At 38.2% G+C, this 17,035-nt stretch overlaps 2 protein-coding genes across 6 annotated transcripts in view; both read left to right on the top strand.

The window, feature by feature from the left end:
* LOC123314879 (colorectal mutant cancer protein) overlaps window positions 1-5,969 on the top strand; it is a 49,940-nt gene extending 43,971 nt beyond the window's left edge. For 4 of the 5 annotated variants that reach the window (XM_044900277.1, XM_044900281.1, XM_044900280.1 and 1 more), the window contains exons 9-13: window positions 4,128-4,314; window positions 4,371-4,571; window positions 4,627-4,817; window positions 4,879-4,981; window positions 5,057-5,969. In XM_044900277.1, the coding sequence (XP_044756212.1) occupies window positions 4,128-4,314; window positions 4,371-4,571; window positions 4,627-4,817; window positions 4,879-4,981; window positions 5,057-5,143 (769 nt within the window). In that variant the 3' untranslated portion in view covers window positions 5,144-5,969. The remainder of the gene's footprint in view (window positions 1-4,127; window positions 4,315-4,370; window positions 4,572-4,626; window positions 4,818-4,878; window positions 4,982-5,056) is intronic. The other variant, XM_044900278.1, reaches the window with a different exon arrangement.
* Window positions 5,970-9,744: 3,775 nt separating this feature from the next.
* The window catches only part of LOC123316003 (ETS translocation variant 1), a 28,597-nt gene continuing 21,306 nt past the window's right edge, over window positions 9,745-17,035 (top strand). The window contains exons 1-2 of the mRNA XM_044901913.1: window positions 9,745-9,916; window positions 9,985-10,331. Coding sequence (XP_044757848.1) covers window positions 9,745-9,916; window positions 9,985-10,331 — 519 coding nt within the window. The remainder of the gene's footprint in view (window positions 9,917-9,984; window positions 10,332-17,035) is intronic.

The raw sequence follows: 17,035 nt of genomic DNA, 5'->3' as shown, positions 1-17,035 counted from the left end.
CGACGCATGTGGCCATATCCACCACATCGGAAACATTGTGTCTGGAAGGACACTCTCCTCCCTGATGGTGGTTCAGTCCGGTCAGCGGGGCTATTTTCGGCTGGACGGCGGGGTGGCGGTGTTGCAGGTCTGGATCGACCTTCGGACCTGTCTCCAGAAGTCGTACGGTGTGATTCCTGTCGCTGGGCTATTGACTCTCTGGACTTGGGTGGCTCTGGACGGCTTTCCCTCGGCGGAGAAAGTCGTGTCTGGTTGGCTGGTGACGGCGGGACCGATTCCCTGTGATCAGTTGTTTGGCGAACCTGTTCTCCGGTATCCATAGAAAAGCTCGCTTGGTATCGGCTCAGTTGACGGGGACTGTACGTCAGGTGAGGTTCTTCCACGAAACCTGGTTTGGAGGGTGGCCGGGTGTACTGGCTCATCTGCCACTGGACCAGTTCGAAAACTTTTCCCTTACGGAGAAGTTCATCATAAGTCTTGGTCTCCTGGAAGGCCAAGGCTTGTTGTAAGGGCGGGATCAACCTCTGTCGGATAAGCCGGATCTGCTCCACCTCGGATGGTTTTGCATAGGTGAGTTTCTGGAATAAGTTCTGCATCCGGGTAACATATAGAAGCAACTTTTCTTCAGGGCCTTGTGTTCGCCTTTTTATTTCCTCCAACAGATTCTCCTCGTAATTAACTGGCAGAAATGCTTCTTTTAGCTGGTTGCTAAAATCCTCCCAATCCTCGAAAGTACCTCTCCGGGGAATGAACCAATCCCTTGCATCCTTTCTCAGCAATTCATACACTGATTCGAAAACTTGTTCCAGGGACACTTTACGGGATTCAGCCAGTCTCTCCACTTCTTCAAGAAATCCGGTCACACTACCAGTGCCATCAAAGGAGATGTTCCATTTGTGTACCGGAACAGTTGGTACTGTTGATCGAGACTCCGGTTCCGATCTGGCAGGTGTTGTGATAATTGGCCGGTCAGAACTTATCCACGGTGCAGGTAAGTGTGGAAAAGACACCCTTCGTGTGGAATTAACCCATCTACTTTGTGTCGGACCCTCAGGTGTCGTTGTCCCACAGTCCTGTGACTGTGTGAGAGGTATCGCTGGTAATTGTTGTAGTAATGCTCTACATGTCTGCCTTGTCTCATTCATGACCCGTTCTAATGTTGGATTTCTTACAGGTGTACCGGTACGTGAGACATTAACTACAGCAGGAGGATCGACACCATCTCCTAAGTCGATAAGTGATGTCTCAACCTTTGATAACCTCTCCGGTTGGATCGGTGACATCCCAGGTGAACTGGGCACCTCCTCATCCAGAAGAGACCTGTGATCTCGGTTGGATGTCTGCGGCTGTTCAGCATTACTCTTCCTACGTAGCTCCTCCAGTGTCTCCAACGCCTTATCTGTAGTCGCCTTCATTTGCTCAATCAATTGTAACTGTGTTGTGTCTGTGGTGACAATAAAGTTCAGCCTGCCTTGAATGTGTATTAATCTGGTGTAAATTCGCGAAAATTCGTTAGCCGCATTACTATGATTGAAGTTCTGAAGGGATTCCACCAAATCGGTTAGTTTATTTTGACAGATCTCAATCTCGGAGGCGGGATTCAATGATGTTGGGGGTAGTAGAGGTTCATTAGACTGAAGCACTTGTCGTAGCAGACTCCGTTTAGTCATCACAGTACCGGGTATCGATTGTCCTCTCAGTTGTAATTCGAATGTAAGTTCATCACTGAGTAACCGGTTCACATCCATGTTCGACATATTATATTTAACTAAGTCCGATTCAGAACGCACCAATATTTCACACTCGGTATGTCTTTCACAATCCGTTTAAGTTCTAAGTCCAACCCGGTAAGTTAATCGTTAGCCAACCTATTCACTTAAGTTCAAAGTGGGTATCGGTGTACCCCAAACAAAAATTAAGTCTAAGTCCCGGTGTATCAGAAAAGAGTCTAAGTCTCGGCGCACCAAAAACAATCTAAGTCCCGATGTATCACAAAAAAAAATTTCAAAAATTTTCAAAGTCCAACGTTACTCGAGAAAAAAAATTCAATCAGTCCCACTAAAGTCCGAAAATATTCGCGAAATGCCGCACACAATCGCAAGTCACTTCGTATAGTCCGAAAAAATTTCCTGAAATTCGAATAGCACCAAAACGCACAGGTTAAATTTCCAAAAAGTCTTCAAAGTTCAATAGCCAGAAAATAAATCACAATAATTGACTTTCAGTTTTCAGAAAAATCAGAAATAATCGGTAGGTTTCAACAGTACAGGTCAAAAGAAAATAGAAAACAGGTAGATAGGTTATCAACAGGTAATAGGTGATTCCCTATTGAACCGATAGGTAAATCACACCTATTAAATTTTACCAATTGCGACAATAAATTTTCAATTTTTCAAAGTCCGGAAATTAGCTCACCTTAAATGTGAAATTAAAACAGTTCAATTCAATAAATCAGAAATATGCAATTAGAAATCGGAAATAATTTTCACTGATATAACGGCGGAATAACAGTTCAGTGTTCAACAACTCAATACAGTAATCGGCAAAAAGAATAATCACAAATTATTTTCAACGGGGTTCAACAGTAGGAAAATTTTCAAAATATAGTCCAATTCAATTCACAGTATAACAGTTCAATACAGAAAGGCAGGGAATAAAACACAGTTCAAGTTTATTTTTCACAGTTTTCCGTTCAAGGAATAGTTACTCACTGTTCTGAGGTTTTACTCACTGTTTCGGGAATTCACTCACTGTCCGGTTAGTGTCTCTCACCGCAGTTGTTTCCTGGTAGATTCTGAACGGTCCCTGCTCGTTGCGCCATTTTTGTAACGGGGTTTTCCTCGACGGACTCGAGCGCCAGCTATTCTTTAAGGGAGAATAGCAAACCTACCCTGGCAGCTACTAGCCGGAGACAGGGCTCCCTGGTGTCTAGGGTGTTAGCGACGCACAATGATAGGCAGAATCAACGTATACAACTTTTATTCGTCGAAAAGGGGAACACAAATAGCACTACTACTAAATTTTACAGTGATTCGAGAGACGGACAAGACGGACGGAATAGCACGGGATCCGATCTCAAGCGTTATACGGGGTTAACGGACTTGTTCGCCAGCCAGAACCTGAGACGTACACTTGACGGACAGATATCGGGTCTTCAGCCAGGTGTGGGGATGAAAGACGGCACAGATTCACAACAGCTCACCCCTAGTTGCGCTCTTCGCCCCCTGAGTGTCCACGCCAGCGGGGTTCTTCGATAGCAACCGAAGTGAGCGTCGAAACAACGGGGAAGGGAAGAGGGTTCGCCACTCCAAAGTGCCTCCGCACCCCCTGAGTGTCCACGCCAGCGGGGTGCTTTAGCAATAGGGGTGGAACTTAACCCGGGTTAGGAAGGGATGAAAGGAGGCTGAAGTTCCAATATAAAAGCAAATAACGGCGTGTCGTCTTACCTTTGGCTTGGCCACTTGCACTCACAAGAGAGTAGAAAGAACAGTAGAAAAATATAATAACTTAAAAAAAAAACTTCTTCTAAAATTTCTCCCGAAAAGAAAACTAAAACAAAATTTGTGAGTTCTAGAAAAATACTCGGCGGCTAATCGGTGGTCAAATACGGAAAAATCGCAAAGCGGCAGTAAGCTAATCACAAGTGAAAATCGTAAGTGAAGTGGCCTGCGGGGGAACATCTGATTTTATACCCACAGGGGGGGTGCGGAAATCAGATGTGCCCGACAGTCGAAATTCGGTAATTTTGCGTCGATGAAAACGTCTTAATTTCGACTTATCTGTGCTAGCGAACAAAAAAACTCGGTTATCTTCCAATTCAGGATGTTTTATACGGTGTGACATCGTTTTTAGGGAATAAAAACGGAATAAAAACGGTGCGGTATGTTTACAATTCCGAACGATGTCGGAATCCTGAATTGGAAATTCGAAAAGATTTCTCGGAAATTAATTCGAAACAGAATTATTTAAAAAGGAAAACTAAAATAATTATTCTAAAATGAGGGAATAGGTTGGAAAACCCATTTTCTCATTACAATACATCGGCGCAATTGGCATTTATATAGGCCGTTGTAAATGTATTACAATCGTTGAGCAGCTGCAAATTTTCCACATTTTTTTCCTTGCAGTGAATTATGGACGTCTGATCACGAGACAAGACTCAGGGAACACGTATCTCGACTTAAAGCAGAAAGGAGTAACATTCAGGGAACATTTGTTGCTCTGGAATCAACTTACGTTGAAAATATACCGGCCAAACCGATGAACAATCAGGAGTCAAGAAAGATGGACCTTGAAATGGCGGTGCTGTTACAGGTAAGCAAAATTCTTGAAATCTTCATCATTCCCTTTTCAAAATCTTCCTATTATAGGAACTAATGGGACTCAGGGAGGAAAAATCTGAGCTGGTTTCAAAAATTTTCGCTTTGGAAAAAGACAAAAGTGCCATGCAACTCAAACTCAAATATGTGGAGGGTCAGCAGAGAGCTCAATCAGCAACTTTGAAGAATCTTCAAGGCCAGTTGAAGGATACGGAGGCTCTGTTAGCTTTAGCGTCCCAAAATCGGGTAAATGTTCGTTTTTCAACAATATCGTGGGATTGAAGTATTTATTTTGAACGTGTTGTAGGAGCGTGGATATTCCGATGCTGAACATGCGCAAGGGGTTGAATTCGAATTAATGCAAGCACTAGCTAGAGAAGCTAGGCTTAAAGTTAGATTGCAGGAGTTGGTTTCCACTCTGGAACAAGTCACGAAAAACGCTGAAGCTAGATTGTTGGAAGGGAGGGAAATAGTTCATGATCTTAATCAAACAAATAGGTAACAAACAATTTATTGTACATGTAAGCAGACTTAACCTCGTTCTGTTGTATATTCACAGTGTATTAGCTGAAACAGTAGATAGAAATAATAAGAGATATCAAGCTAAATTCAAAAAGATGGAGCAACAAATGCTGACAATGGTTGAGAAACACACGGCGCAGGTAAGTTTCAATGATGAATTCTCCAAACCATAAGAAAATATTGAACAAGTCCGATTTTCACGATTTTTTTTTTAGGTACATACGTTGCAACAGCGAATAGCTTCTATGGAAACACCTCCAACAAATAGTTCAGATAACTCTTTGGCATCTTTAGCTGTATAACTTCGAATATAAGCGATTATCAAGTACAGTATAGATTCAATTTATGATCTCATTGAATTATTTTTGGGATTGCACTTGTGTTGTTTCGAAAGGTTGGTGAAATGTTGCAGAAACTACAGATGAGAGTTCCTATCACTCATTAATTATTGCACCGGATATATATTTTTATGTGGATAATAAAGGCAGTAAAAGTTGGAAAATAAGAGACTTCTGGATACCGAACATTTCAAGTTTTCTTTATCCCAGGAGGTGCTCTCCCCCCTCCCCCTCTCTCTCTCTCTAGTTTTTGTTGAATCGTATTCTGCTGAACGAAGATTATTGATGTTATGCCATGCTGTGATTAATAACTATTTGGCTGAATTGGAAAGAACGATGATGGATCCTTAATCATTTATAGTACAATATTTATTTTAAAAGGGCCTGTTTCAAACAGAAACCCAAAAACTACAACACATCACAGTATCACGTGATGTATTTCCTTGTGAAATTAATTTGGTTGATGAAAAAATTCAACAAGAATCAGTTGTTATCCGCTGCTTAGTCATGTAGAGTTTTCGCGAGTATTTTCAATACTTATCTCTTTTAACTTCATTTATTTCATAACCCATTTCCGAATAAGTTTTTTCAATCTCGGCATTATTGATATAGATTTTTATATAGCTCTTCTTATTCCAGCTTAATGTTTAATATTAAGAAAAAATCTTTGATTTGTTATGTAAAGATATCGCCATTATTTTTATATTTATTTCCATTTGAAGATTGATAAATGTTGTATAACAGATTTTCATTATTATTTATATAATTCGAATATATATGTAGAAATTTATGGCTGTTTCATTGATACTAATCGTATTTGATTATCAACTTAATTTCGCGTACATGAAGAACGAACTTCTTATAAAGCAGGATGGGTGATTCCGTGGGTTCTTCAGTACCCACTGAAGCGTAGCACCCATGGATATGGATATCATGTAGCCCCACTACAGTCATCTTCAGGCTGCTGTGGCTTGAGGCTTCATTATATCAACCGCAGTATAGCTAGACGACTATATTTTAACAAATGCAATGACCATAAGCTTTCAAGGGTAGAAGTGTAGTTATGATGTTATCATCACTTCAGGCACAAAGTACCATGTTGTAAGTTTACTCTTTACAAATGTAAGTCTAATAAGATTGTCACTCCATCTCCAGATGGATGATGCCTACCCAGCCCACCTCAAACGTGAAGGTAGTAGCATAAGCGAATTTGTTAAGCTTCAAGAGCTCCATGTACGCAATGCCATTTTGTGATCGGAATAAATTTTCGGAATTTTCTAGAAAAATCAATTTTTTTCATCAAATTTGCTGTACGCTTTTGTAGAAAGTTTGAGTTATACCTGGACTCAGATGTTACGAAATAATAATAATATCAGGAAATGTAGTACCAACGTACAAATATCAATTACAGAACTTTTACGGCAACAATAACCATAGTGACACCTAGTGGCTTAGCTTATCCATCAATTCAATTGAACTTTGAAACAGGCAGCTGGACCACAATATACAATTTTTTTCATTCAAAACGAAAGTATCTATATCCGATATTATAATCTGAGTTACACTTATCTACTTATTACCCAACTTTCTCCACATTATCAAATAGGAAAAAGTAATTCAACAGTGATTGGTAGCTTCCCCATTTCCACTTTCTCTTATTAAACCGTACCTATATACGAGTATATATTCGAAAATCCCAATGAAATTGGGACTAGACTTTGAATTTAGAATTGCCGAAACAGACAACAGAGTCGCCATCTCATGAACCTTGACGAATCAACATATAAATCAATAATGAAAGCATAGGTATATAGAAAGCTTCTCATTGATTATAAGAGCTAGTTAACTTCCCCAACTGACTGGGAATATCAATAGGGCCAATGGGGGCTGAGTTCTGCTGGTTCCCGCTTCTCTAGCGATCGCATTCATCAATTCTTTCCTATCGACCTCGATTATTTTCGATTTCCGAGAGGGATGGTTTTCATAAGTTCCGTTGATTAAACTCGAAATAAGGAATCCAATAGGATTCCTCCAAGAATTATCTTAAATGACGATGTTTTTTTGGGGGATATATGCTGGTCGAAACTTCAGGGTAACTTAAAAACTTGGAGTCACTCTGAGATCGATAAAATTTCGAAATTTATTACAAGTAGAGTTGCTCTTTCAGAATATGTACCTATCATCGTAACATTCCGAAAAATATGGGTTCAGTTAAAAAATCGTCAACGCCGAACGGTGTTGCATCGAGGTTGATGAAATTTAGAAATTTATTATTAGACCTTCGATAAATTCCCAAAAAGATGGAGTCAGTTGAAAATTCGTTAAGACCGAACGGTTTCACCAAGGTCCATAAAATTTCGAAATTCGTTACTAGAGGAGTTGCACTTTCAAGCTGCATCCACATTATGCCGCTGTGTGCCGAGTGACTTTGCCAATTGGCAAAATCTCATCGGCCAAACCAACGACAGAAGACGCATCCACATTAACATGGGTGTACAGTCTAAATTGCAACTGAAGCCGCTTGAGGCCACTGAGACCAGCAGTTGGCACATCCTCACTATAAATTTCCGTTGGCTTCCTTTGATGGAGACCGACAGTTCAGCGATTTTTCAGCGGCACACAATGGCATAGTGGCATAAGCCGACGGTGCATCCACATACGCAGCAGCTTTGCCGAGCGGCCTTGCCAATTGGCACACAGCGGCATAATGTGGATGCAGCTTCTGAATATGTATCAGTTTCACCTCTACGATGACTTTTCTGGGGATACGAGTTTTGAAATTTGACCATCGAAAAATTCCGAAAAAGATGGGGGTCACTTAAAAAGTCGTCGCAAGACCGAAAGGTTGCGCCGAGGTCGATGTAAGTGATTGTGAAGTGTGAATATTGTCATGGAATTTTGAATATCGACGTTCTATTTTCAAGATTAAAACATGATATAAACTCTAAAAAGTACTATTATCAGGATTTCTTCATATGAATTATTGTTATAAAAGGGCAGTTAATTGTTTATGTCAGTTTTGTGTCATTTTTCCGCATCTTTAGTTAACAACCTGTATAATAATTTGGACTTTTCGTCGTCCACCTGTAACAAATGTGAATGTCCTATTTCTGATCCATATATGTCCCTCCAGCATAACCTATGATTATGATGGAAATAAAGGGACATATGTAGCATGCCAAAAAAGTAACGCAACAAGTGTTAACTTCCTTTACGAAGAATTGTTAAGAAAAATCCTTGCACCAGTCGAATTTTAATTTCGAAAGCAAGATACCCCATGACTTCCTGAGTTTGATATTTCTTACCCCTTATTCCTTACGCCTCACCTTTTTTTTAAGATTATTGGAGACAACTGCAATCAGGATATTATTCTCGTTTTTGTACAAATAATTATTGAGAAAAATCTTCCCCTCCGCCGATTTCTATTTTTGAATCCATGCTTTTGCGAATCAATTCCGTCATTTGAGATTTTCAAATCAAATTAACAACTCATCCCGCCAACTTCAATTAATATCTGTTAACTACGACCTCAACCGTTTTAAGCCGGCTGGAAAGACGGATTTCCAAGTAGTCGGTCCGATCCACACGGACCGACTTAATTTAAATAAATGATCTCCTCATATCAAATTCGTCCATTGATTGCGCTTTCCCAACATTGAAGTACATGCAAAATAAACATCGGGAGCGTTTCGACCGGAAGGCGTGGTGGTTAGCAGGCATTGGCGGTGGCGGACCCCCCGCGGGCCAATCGGACTTCCGGTACCTTATCCAGAACACTGGCGAGCGTCAAATCCCGAAATTTGCTCTTCCAGAGTGCACCTTTCACCTTTCCCTCTCCAAGGGGGGATCGTCGTTTATCAATCATTCAAGAAGGCGAAATCGCATATCGGGAAACGGGGGTGAGTTGATTTTTGGCGAAATCAGATTATTGGTATGATGTGTGGAAAAAAATTCGATTTAATGTCTTTGTGAGTTGGGGGAAAATTGTCTTCATTGATATCTCCCATATCAAAATATTCAGAAGAATGAATTTTGGCTATCTAGCTAACGTCAAGTGAAAGCCACAGAATTACCAACCAATCAACCATTTACCAGGAAAAGGAAACTTCCAGCTATGAGATCCCTTTCTCTAAATGGAGACATCCTAGAGTGGAAGGCTGAAGTCAAATATCTAGGAATAGGTAAGCCTAGATAGCAAGCTTATGAGGAACAAGCTTATTGAGGTTACTGTTAGCAAAGCAACAAAAGACAAAAGGCCATGATGGCGTGTAGAAGTCTGGTAGGACTTGAGGATGTAATCCAAAAATACTGCGATGGATGTATGTCATGATTGTGAGAACGATCATGACTAATGGAGCAAAAGTATAATTTTCCAAGACAAATCAGAACAGTACGAGGAGAGCCTTCGGTAGAATAAAGGTTATAGTCTGTGTTTGTATCATTGAAGCTGTGAGAACCTTCCCAATTAGGGCACTGAGATCATGCAGGTCTCACAGATTTCCATCTTGTCATAGATAGATTAGCACATGAGGCCATTCTTAGACTATCCAGGGAATGTAGTGGCAATGAGGCAATTAGAATTAGAGAGCCTGGTCATCTCTGACCCATATATCCCTTCGAACCTTCCCATTGACGAGATTATAATGAAAACTAGCATCGATCCTACTTTGTCTGAAGAAAGGGTTAACTCACACTTAGTAGAGGAATGCAGGGAGGCATTGAGAGAGCTGGGCTCTGGTAAAATTGTGAAAGTTATCTGATGTTCGCTCTAAGTCAGAAGCCTGCTCAACTTTTGTTGGTCCTAGGCAATGCATCTGTCAAGAACTTCTTTAATAGATGGCTTGACAGGAAATTTTCCTCTGAATGGAGCACGGGAAGTGGTCTCAGGCAGTCGAGCCTTCTCATTAGGAGAACGTTCTCTATGCCTAAGGTCAAAAAACTCCTGGCTCTTGAGAGCAGACAACTGAGTCTAGTGACTGGAGCAATGATTGGCCGTTTAACAAACACTAAATTGAATAGGACTAACCAGATGTACCATGTGCCGCTGGTGCAGGGCACTGATGAAACGGTTGAACACATTCTGTTCATCTGCAGCAACCTTGAAGAGTTAAGGATGACAAACCTAGGAAACACAACACCCACGATTCTTATGGTGAGAGGGACTCCTCTCTATCGACTTGTGACATTTTTATCAGCGTGTCTCTGGGTTTGAGTCTCTCCAACTACAACCGGATGAACAATGGTTCACTAGGCTTCAGTTCAGCCCGGTGGGGTGCCGCACGTAGAAGAAGGAGAAGAGCATTAATGATAAGTAAAAAAGAAGACTGGGGAAGGGAGCTCACAATGTCAGCTGTCAAAAAGAACACGCTCAAATGGTACTGAGATGGTTCTAAAACCACGGCAGGGACTGGAGCTGGAGTATCGGGGTTAGCAGCACAGCACACTACCGTTAGATGTGCGGAAATAAACCTAGAAAGAAACAATCACAAATATGATATATAGCGATACATCCTGATAGTGCCGAAAATACTCAACGAATTAGGTAAGAACAACAAGGCTTAATCTGGTTTCCCAGTCACTCGAGAATGAAAAGAAATGAAGAGGCCAATACACTTGTCAGGACAGAAGCACAAGCTCCTTTCATTGGTCCAGAACACCTTTCTGTGGCAGATACCAGTTCTGAATTGGGGCACAATAGACCTTGAGTAGGCACGCAGAGCAACGTCAAGTGAATATCAATCTTTTGGTACTTCCAAAACGTCTTCACGAAGAAAATATATGTATATTTTCATTTTTATATACAGGGTGAGTCTTTGACTCGTACAAATATTTTAAAAGTAGATTCTTGAAGTCGAAAGAAATACTTTTTTAATACCATTTTTTCCGCATCGGACCTGATACAAAGATATAGCCATATTAAGTTTTCATAATGAGCTATGCCACCCCTGGAGAAACAAAAATACCTTCAGAATAACAAGCTAAAACTATGACATTACACATCTGTGAATCTCTTGTTGTTTTGAGTTGCATTCGGCCAAAGTACCCAATTTTTCGAATTTCATAGATACTTTTTAATTTTTGAACATCAAATTACTCGAAAATGGTTCATTATATAAGAAAATACGAAGAATAGTTTTATTTATCAAAATAATCACTAAATAGCGGCCAACTTAGTTTCAAGAGTAGGGTTCTTTGAATTTTTGGCATTTTTATGGTACGTATAATGGTCGTAATGGAAAACTGGAATATCTTGTGTTTGAAAAAGATTCATCAAATAAATGAAAAACTATATTCCGAAATTCATCCCATTCGATAAAACCAAAAAACCGTTTGTGAGAACTAATAATAGCAGTTTTTTATGGTTTTTCAACAGTCTTCATCTTGTAAACCGAGCCGATTCGGAAAAACTCGTGAAGGAAAAAAGTGTTTTTTCACCCCAAGAATCTACTGTAAAATTATTTGTACTAGTCAAAACTCACCCTGTATAATTCTCCTATTACCTATAGGAGAATATACCGAGTGGTTCCTCTCGTCTAGTTTACTTTCCTCCTTATTTTAACCTGGCCGAACCCTTTTACACTTTTAAGAATACTACCTACACAATAAATAGTTCATCTGATGAAATAACGATATAACTCTTGCAAATCTCAACAAATATGTACGTTGATTCCATTAGATCTTATCCCATTACTGCCTAGCGTGAAGAATAATTTGCAAGAGGTTTAAAATTTTTTTCTTGTTCCTGAAAAGAAAAATTTCATGATGGTATTTTTTCCACGCACTTATTATTCTTGTTTCAAATTTGCAGGAGGATCTTGATCTTTGGTTTTTGCAGATGGTGATTTATGAGGGCTGGTTTTATCAAATTGGTTTTTTATTGAGTCTATTGAGTTTATCACCCTGCATTTTCTGCAGGTATGTCAGTGTGTATGAGAGTGACCAAGTTGATCACATTTTAATAGCAAACAATGCTTTTTTGAAGGTGAATATATTTTCCTATTGTCATTTGAATGTTAAATAATTATTTCTTCAGTTTGAAAGAGTAATAAATTGGTGCATACATTTCTTATAGAATTTTTAAATCAGACCATTAAAGTTGAAATGTGGGAGAAAAGTTATGAATTTCCACACGATTTTAAGGCTTACCCTCTAAAAGTGTTTCGGGAAAATGCCTAGACACAGAATGGATTGATTTTCTTATTCTTCTCTTGAATTTGAAAATATCTATTTGGATATGAGTTTTCTTCATGCTCTTATCTAGAGGTTCATCACAGAACGCAATAACAAAATCATCTTCCTATTCGGAGGGTATGAGTTTCTCCAAGGGTTTTTTGCTTATCCTGAAAGATGTCCTTTTCAGAAATAGGACAAAACACATACTGCAAGTCTTCTTCAGGAATCCACCACCATCCAAACCAGGAAAATGCTTATTAGGAATCGAATTAAGGAATCATGTGCAGTAATGATACAAACCCTGTAGGTATTCACGTGAGCCGCCAACCGTGGGGGCGGTAAACATCAACATCAGGCGTGTCTTTAATTCCCTCCCCCGTCGGTGGCGTGCTCGTGACTTTTCAGATTCACCACATTTCCTTCCACCGTCTTCGGAGGTAACTTGTGCTAATTTTTCCCGACGCCAGAATCAGGAAGATTGTGCCAGGAATTTTTCCGCCCGGACATTCTGAGATGAGAGGTTTCGTTTCCTAGAATATGAATCCTCAAGACCAAGAAGTTCCAACGGTTGTGAGCGAACTGGGAAGATTGGTAAGTTTATTTCCAACAACCCTTCTTGAACTCTTGAACATCACTTCAGGGTTATGTCTCACAAAACGTAATGAACCTTTTTAAATTCTGATCGACAGTGAAAAGTTGAAAATAAAACATTAAAAAATATATCTCCGAGAGATGACGCTGATACATTATCTCGAAATATACAGTGTGTTTCCAAATTCAATATGAAATTTAAGTGGCATATTCACTGGGTAATTTTCAGGTTAAAAGTTCTTTTAAATATAGGTCCGCCAACGCTTAGTTACGGAGCTACAGTACAGTGTGTTAAAAATTTAAATCTTTTAAGGATGGAGAGCTGCATCGTAGAAGGGGAAATTCCATCATCTTTCGTGTAAAACCGTGAAAAAAATCAAAATTTAAATACGTTTCTTCAATTATGAATTGAAATTATTGAAAACAAAATGAAGAAGGCATTTATACCTTCCGTTTTTTATTATGATAACAGCAGAGTTTCGTTCTGCAGTGATTTTCTCAAAATTGGTTAGGGATACAAAAAAATTTCAGTATTCATTAGGATGATTCATTCATCCCTTATGAATATATTGTAGTTTTGGGTGGTAAGTAAGGGTTATTACGTCATGTTTCCATTTTGAGTTTGAATAAATCGAAAACGGTTATATCTGATGTCGAATTCTTATATCAAGAGCATCTTTTTTACAGAGGAAAGTCTAAGATAACAATATCGAATTGATGTGGCTTATAGTTAATGAAAATCTATAATTGAACTAATAATAGAATTATAATATGATTTTCACTGACAACTCATATTAGTCGGAATGGTATGTATAATCCTGTTTCTAGTTCTAAGATAACAATTTTCAAAATAATTAATTCAAATATTTGATAATTACCTAATAAAAAATATAACGTAGTTATACACGGTTAGAACAATTTAGAGGGGGACTACAGAGATATCGTTAGAAATACAGGGTAGCTTAAATTATGAAAAAGTTGCGTTATTCAAGGATGAGTAGGTGGGTGTAAACAGTTCCCAAATATCTCTGATGGTTGCTGAGATATCTCGAAAAAACTGAAAATCAAGATTATCGTTTTTCCTTCATAACTCATTTGTTTTTGGAGATAACTACACGAAATTCGGTGTGTAGTCATAATCCTATATAGCGATTATACTGGTGTACTACTTTTTGTTATTTAAGCCACACTTTATTTTTAACAGTTTTCGATAATCCTATAGTCAGCCTCTAAATAGTTTTTACCCTGTATAATAACCCTTGCTCACCATAAAAAACTTCTCTGTATTTATAAGGGATGGAATATGTGGTATAATCACTCCCAAAACCATGAAAACCATTTGGAGGAAATTAAGCTTTTCAATTAATTCCTTCAAAGTGTGGTAACTCTCTTATTATTTAGTATCAGAAAAAAAGTATAAATCAGGAAGTTTTCCCTGGAATCAGAAGAAGCGAAGAAGTGAGGTTTTGTTCTCCACCTACTCAATTGTACTGTAGATCTCATTTTTCAAATCAATCTGGCCCAGATTTTAGGATGTCATAGGAAAATTGAAACAATTTTCGTTTACACAAGTATGCAAAATTCATTAATAGTTTCAAAGGTAAGGCAATATTCGAAGTAAAGTCATGATTTTATTTTATATACAGGGTGAGTTTCTGACTCGTACAAATATTTTAACAGTAGATTCTTGAGGTCAAAAGAAACACTTTTTTCTTATACCATTTGTCCCGGTTTGGCCCTGATAAAAAGATATAGCCATTTTATATTTCCAAAGTACCCAATTTTTCGAATTTCCCAGATACTCTTTAATTTTTGAACATCAAATTACTCGAAAACGGCTCATTATACAAGAAAATACGAAGAATACTTTTATTTTCCAAAATAATCACTAAATAGCATCCAACTTAGTTTCAAGAGTTGGGTTCTTTGAATTTTTGGTATTTTTATGGTACGTAATGGTCATAATGAGAAAACTGGAACACGTGGGTGGCACCCTGTGTTTGAAAAAGATTAATCAAATAAATGAAGAACTAAATTCCCAAATTCATTTCATTCGGTGAAACCGTTTGTGAGATAACATTTTTTTAATGGTTTTTCAACAGCCTGCATTTTTTAAACCGAGCGGATTCGGAAAAAAGTGTTTCTTTTGACCTCTCGAATCTACTGTTAAAATATTTGTACGAGTCAAAGACTCACCCTGTATATGAAACGTAATGAAATCTCTTTTTGATAAAAATGGAGCAATATTGGCTTATTTCATTGATATACTTGAAGCGGTATCGAACAATTTCTCCCTTCGGTAAATTCGAGAAACTCAATCATAAGGTACTAAGAGAAAAACATGCCTTTTCTACACACTTCAGATTGATTTTGTGGCAACGACATCAAAATCGAATAATCTCGACGTAAATGCGAAGCGCTAATGAGGAAATTGGGCAATTTTCAAACGAAAATCCATTCTATTACTTTGAAAACGATTTTATAACTCTCAAGAAGAAATGGAGGAAGGAAGTATGAAGGTTCTCTGTACGAGTGAAATGTTTATTTTAGTTCTGCACGGAAGCAGATTAGGTTTTAGTCTTATGATTAAATTTAATTTTGGATAAGGAAAGATTTTGGAATAAATCGAGACATTTTTAGGAGAAAATGCGACAATTTTGTCTTTACATAAAGAAATGTTTTGATAAGGTTTTTATTGGCATCAATTTATTCAACAATTTTCGTCATAGACGAAAAAGAGTGACATTTTCATATTGTACTGATAACATGGATACATCTACACATTACATGACGAATTCACTTGGATGATAACCTAAACTTTTGGCAAAATTTCGGATATTATCTTTTTGTAAATGTATTTTCGAGAACGAGTCGTGAAAATCATTTTTCTTGTTATAAAATCGTTTGAGTGTAACATTTTTATAACTCCCCTTCTGAATTTTCATTTCGTTCAGCAAATCTTCTTCATTCCAAACGATCACTGATAACAATCACACTTCGCCTGGATGACTGTCGAAAATCGACTTATAAATTATAAAAATTGATGGATTGCTCATCCTCAGAAGTCAACTCAGCAATAAATAACAGCGCCAATCCAACGGTTTGACAAAAGGTAAATATCTTACACGATTTCCATCAATCACCTTAAAAATAGCCTGATTTTTCACGAACACCTCGAAGTGAATTCGAAACCAATTTGTTTGAAAGTTACTTTGGCCTTTGAACAATAAAAGTCTCACCTAACTCATGGAAAGATCAATTACCTAATTAAATGTCTGGAAAACTTGTTCAAACAGAGGGATGACATTCGGGAAAATCAAACAATGAAATAGTACACCACCCTCCTTTCACTCGATAGGCGTAAATGCGTTGGCTTTGTCGGTGGCGACGAGTAGCAAAGGATACAATAAAAATAAAAAGTTTTCCTTGAACATTTTCACAGTAATACCGTGGGTAGGTATCAGTAATAATGGAACTACATCTTTTTCAATTTCTTCCACTAAATTTTGCCAGAATCTTGAAAATTGTGCGTTTAGGGCGCCAACTAAGGACCATAGGTTTTCCTTTTATGGATTAGAAAACATAAAAATATCGAAAATCATTCAACAAACAACAAAGCTTTTATATCATGTTGGCCTATGCCAAAATACACTGCGCTCCATCCAGGTACCAAGAGATATTAAAAATTCGAATTCGTTTTGAATTTTCTCTTTTTATATTTGATCAAAGTGAATGGACTTAGTTTTTCTCTGGAATTGAAGTGTTTGAAATCAACCTTTATATCTAGATCTATTATAGATGAACATACTGTATGTTAGTCTCTACATGAAAGCAGGACGTCTTCAATAGGGTAGTCGCTAACAGGCACTGTGGTCCTATAATGCCAATTACTATAATGACCGCTAGATGAGTTGAACAAACACCCGTTGTGTTTTGTTCGCCTTTTGTTTCGCCCTATGTATTCAAGCTTTCACCTCAACTTTGGGAATTCTGGAAAGTCCATCTGAGTAATCACGTATCAGTAGGGTTGCCAGATCTTCAAGAAGAAAAAGGAAGACACGTGAGGGAAATGTAGAATATCTTTTATTTTGA

Source organism: Coccinella septempunctata, chromosome 6 (genome assembly GCF_907165205.1).
Source record: "Coccinella septempunctata chromosome 6, icCocSept1.1, whole genome shotgun sequence".
In the NCBI taxonomy this organism is placed as follows: Eukaryota; Metazoa; Arthropoda; class Insecta; order Coleoptera; family Coccinellidae; genus Coccinella; species Coccinella septempunctata.
The sequence above is the reverse complement of the archived record's forward strand: the minus strand, read 5'-3'. Positions and strand labels throughout refer to the sequence as shown.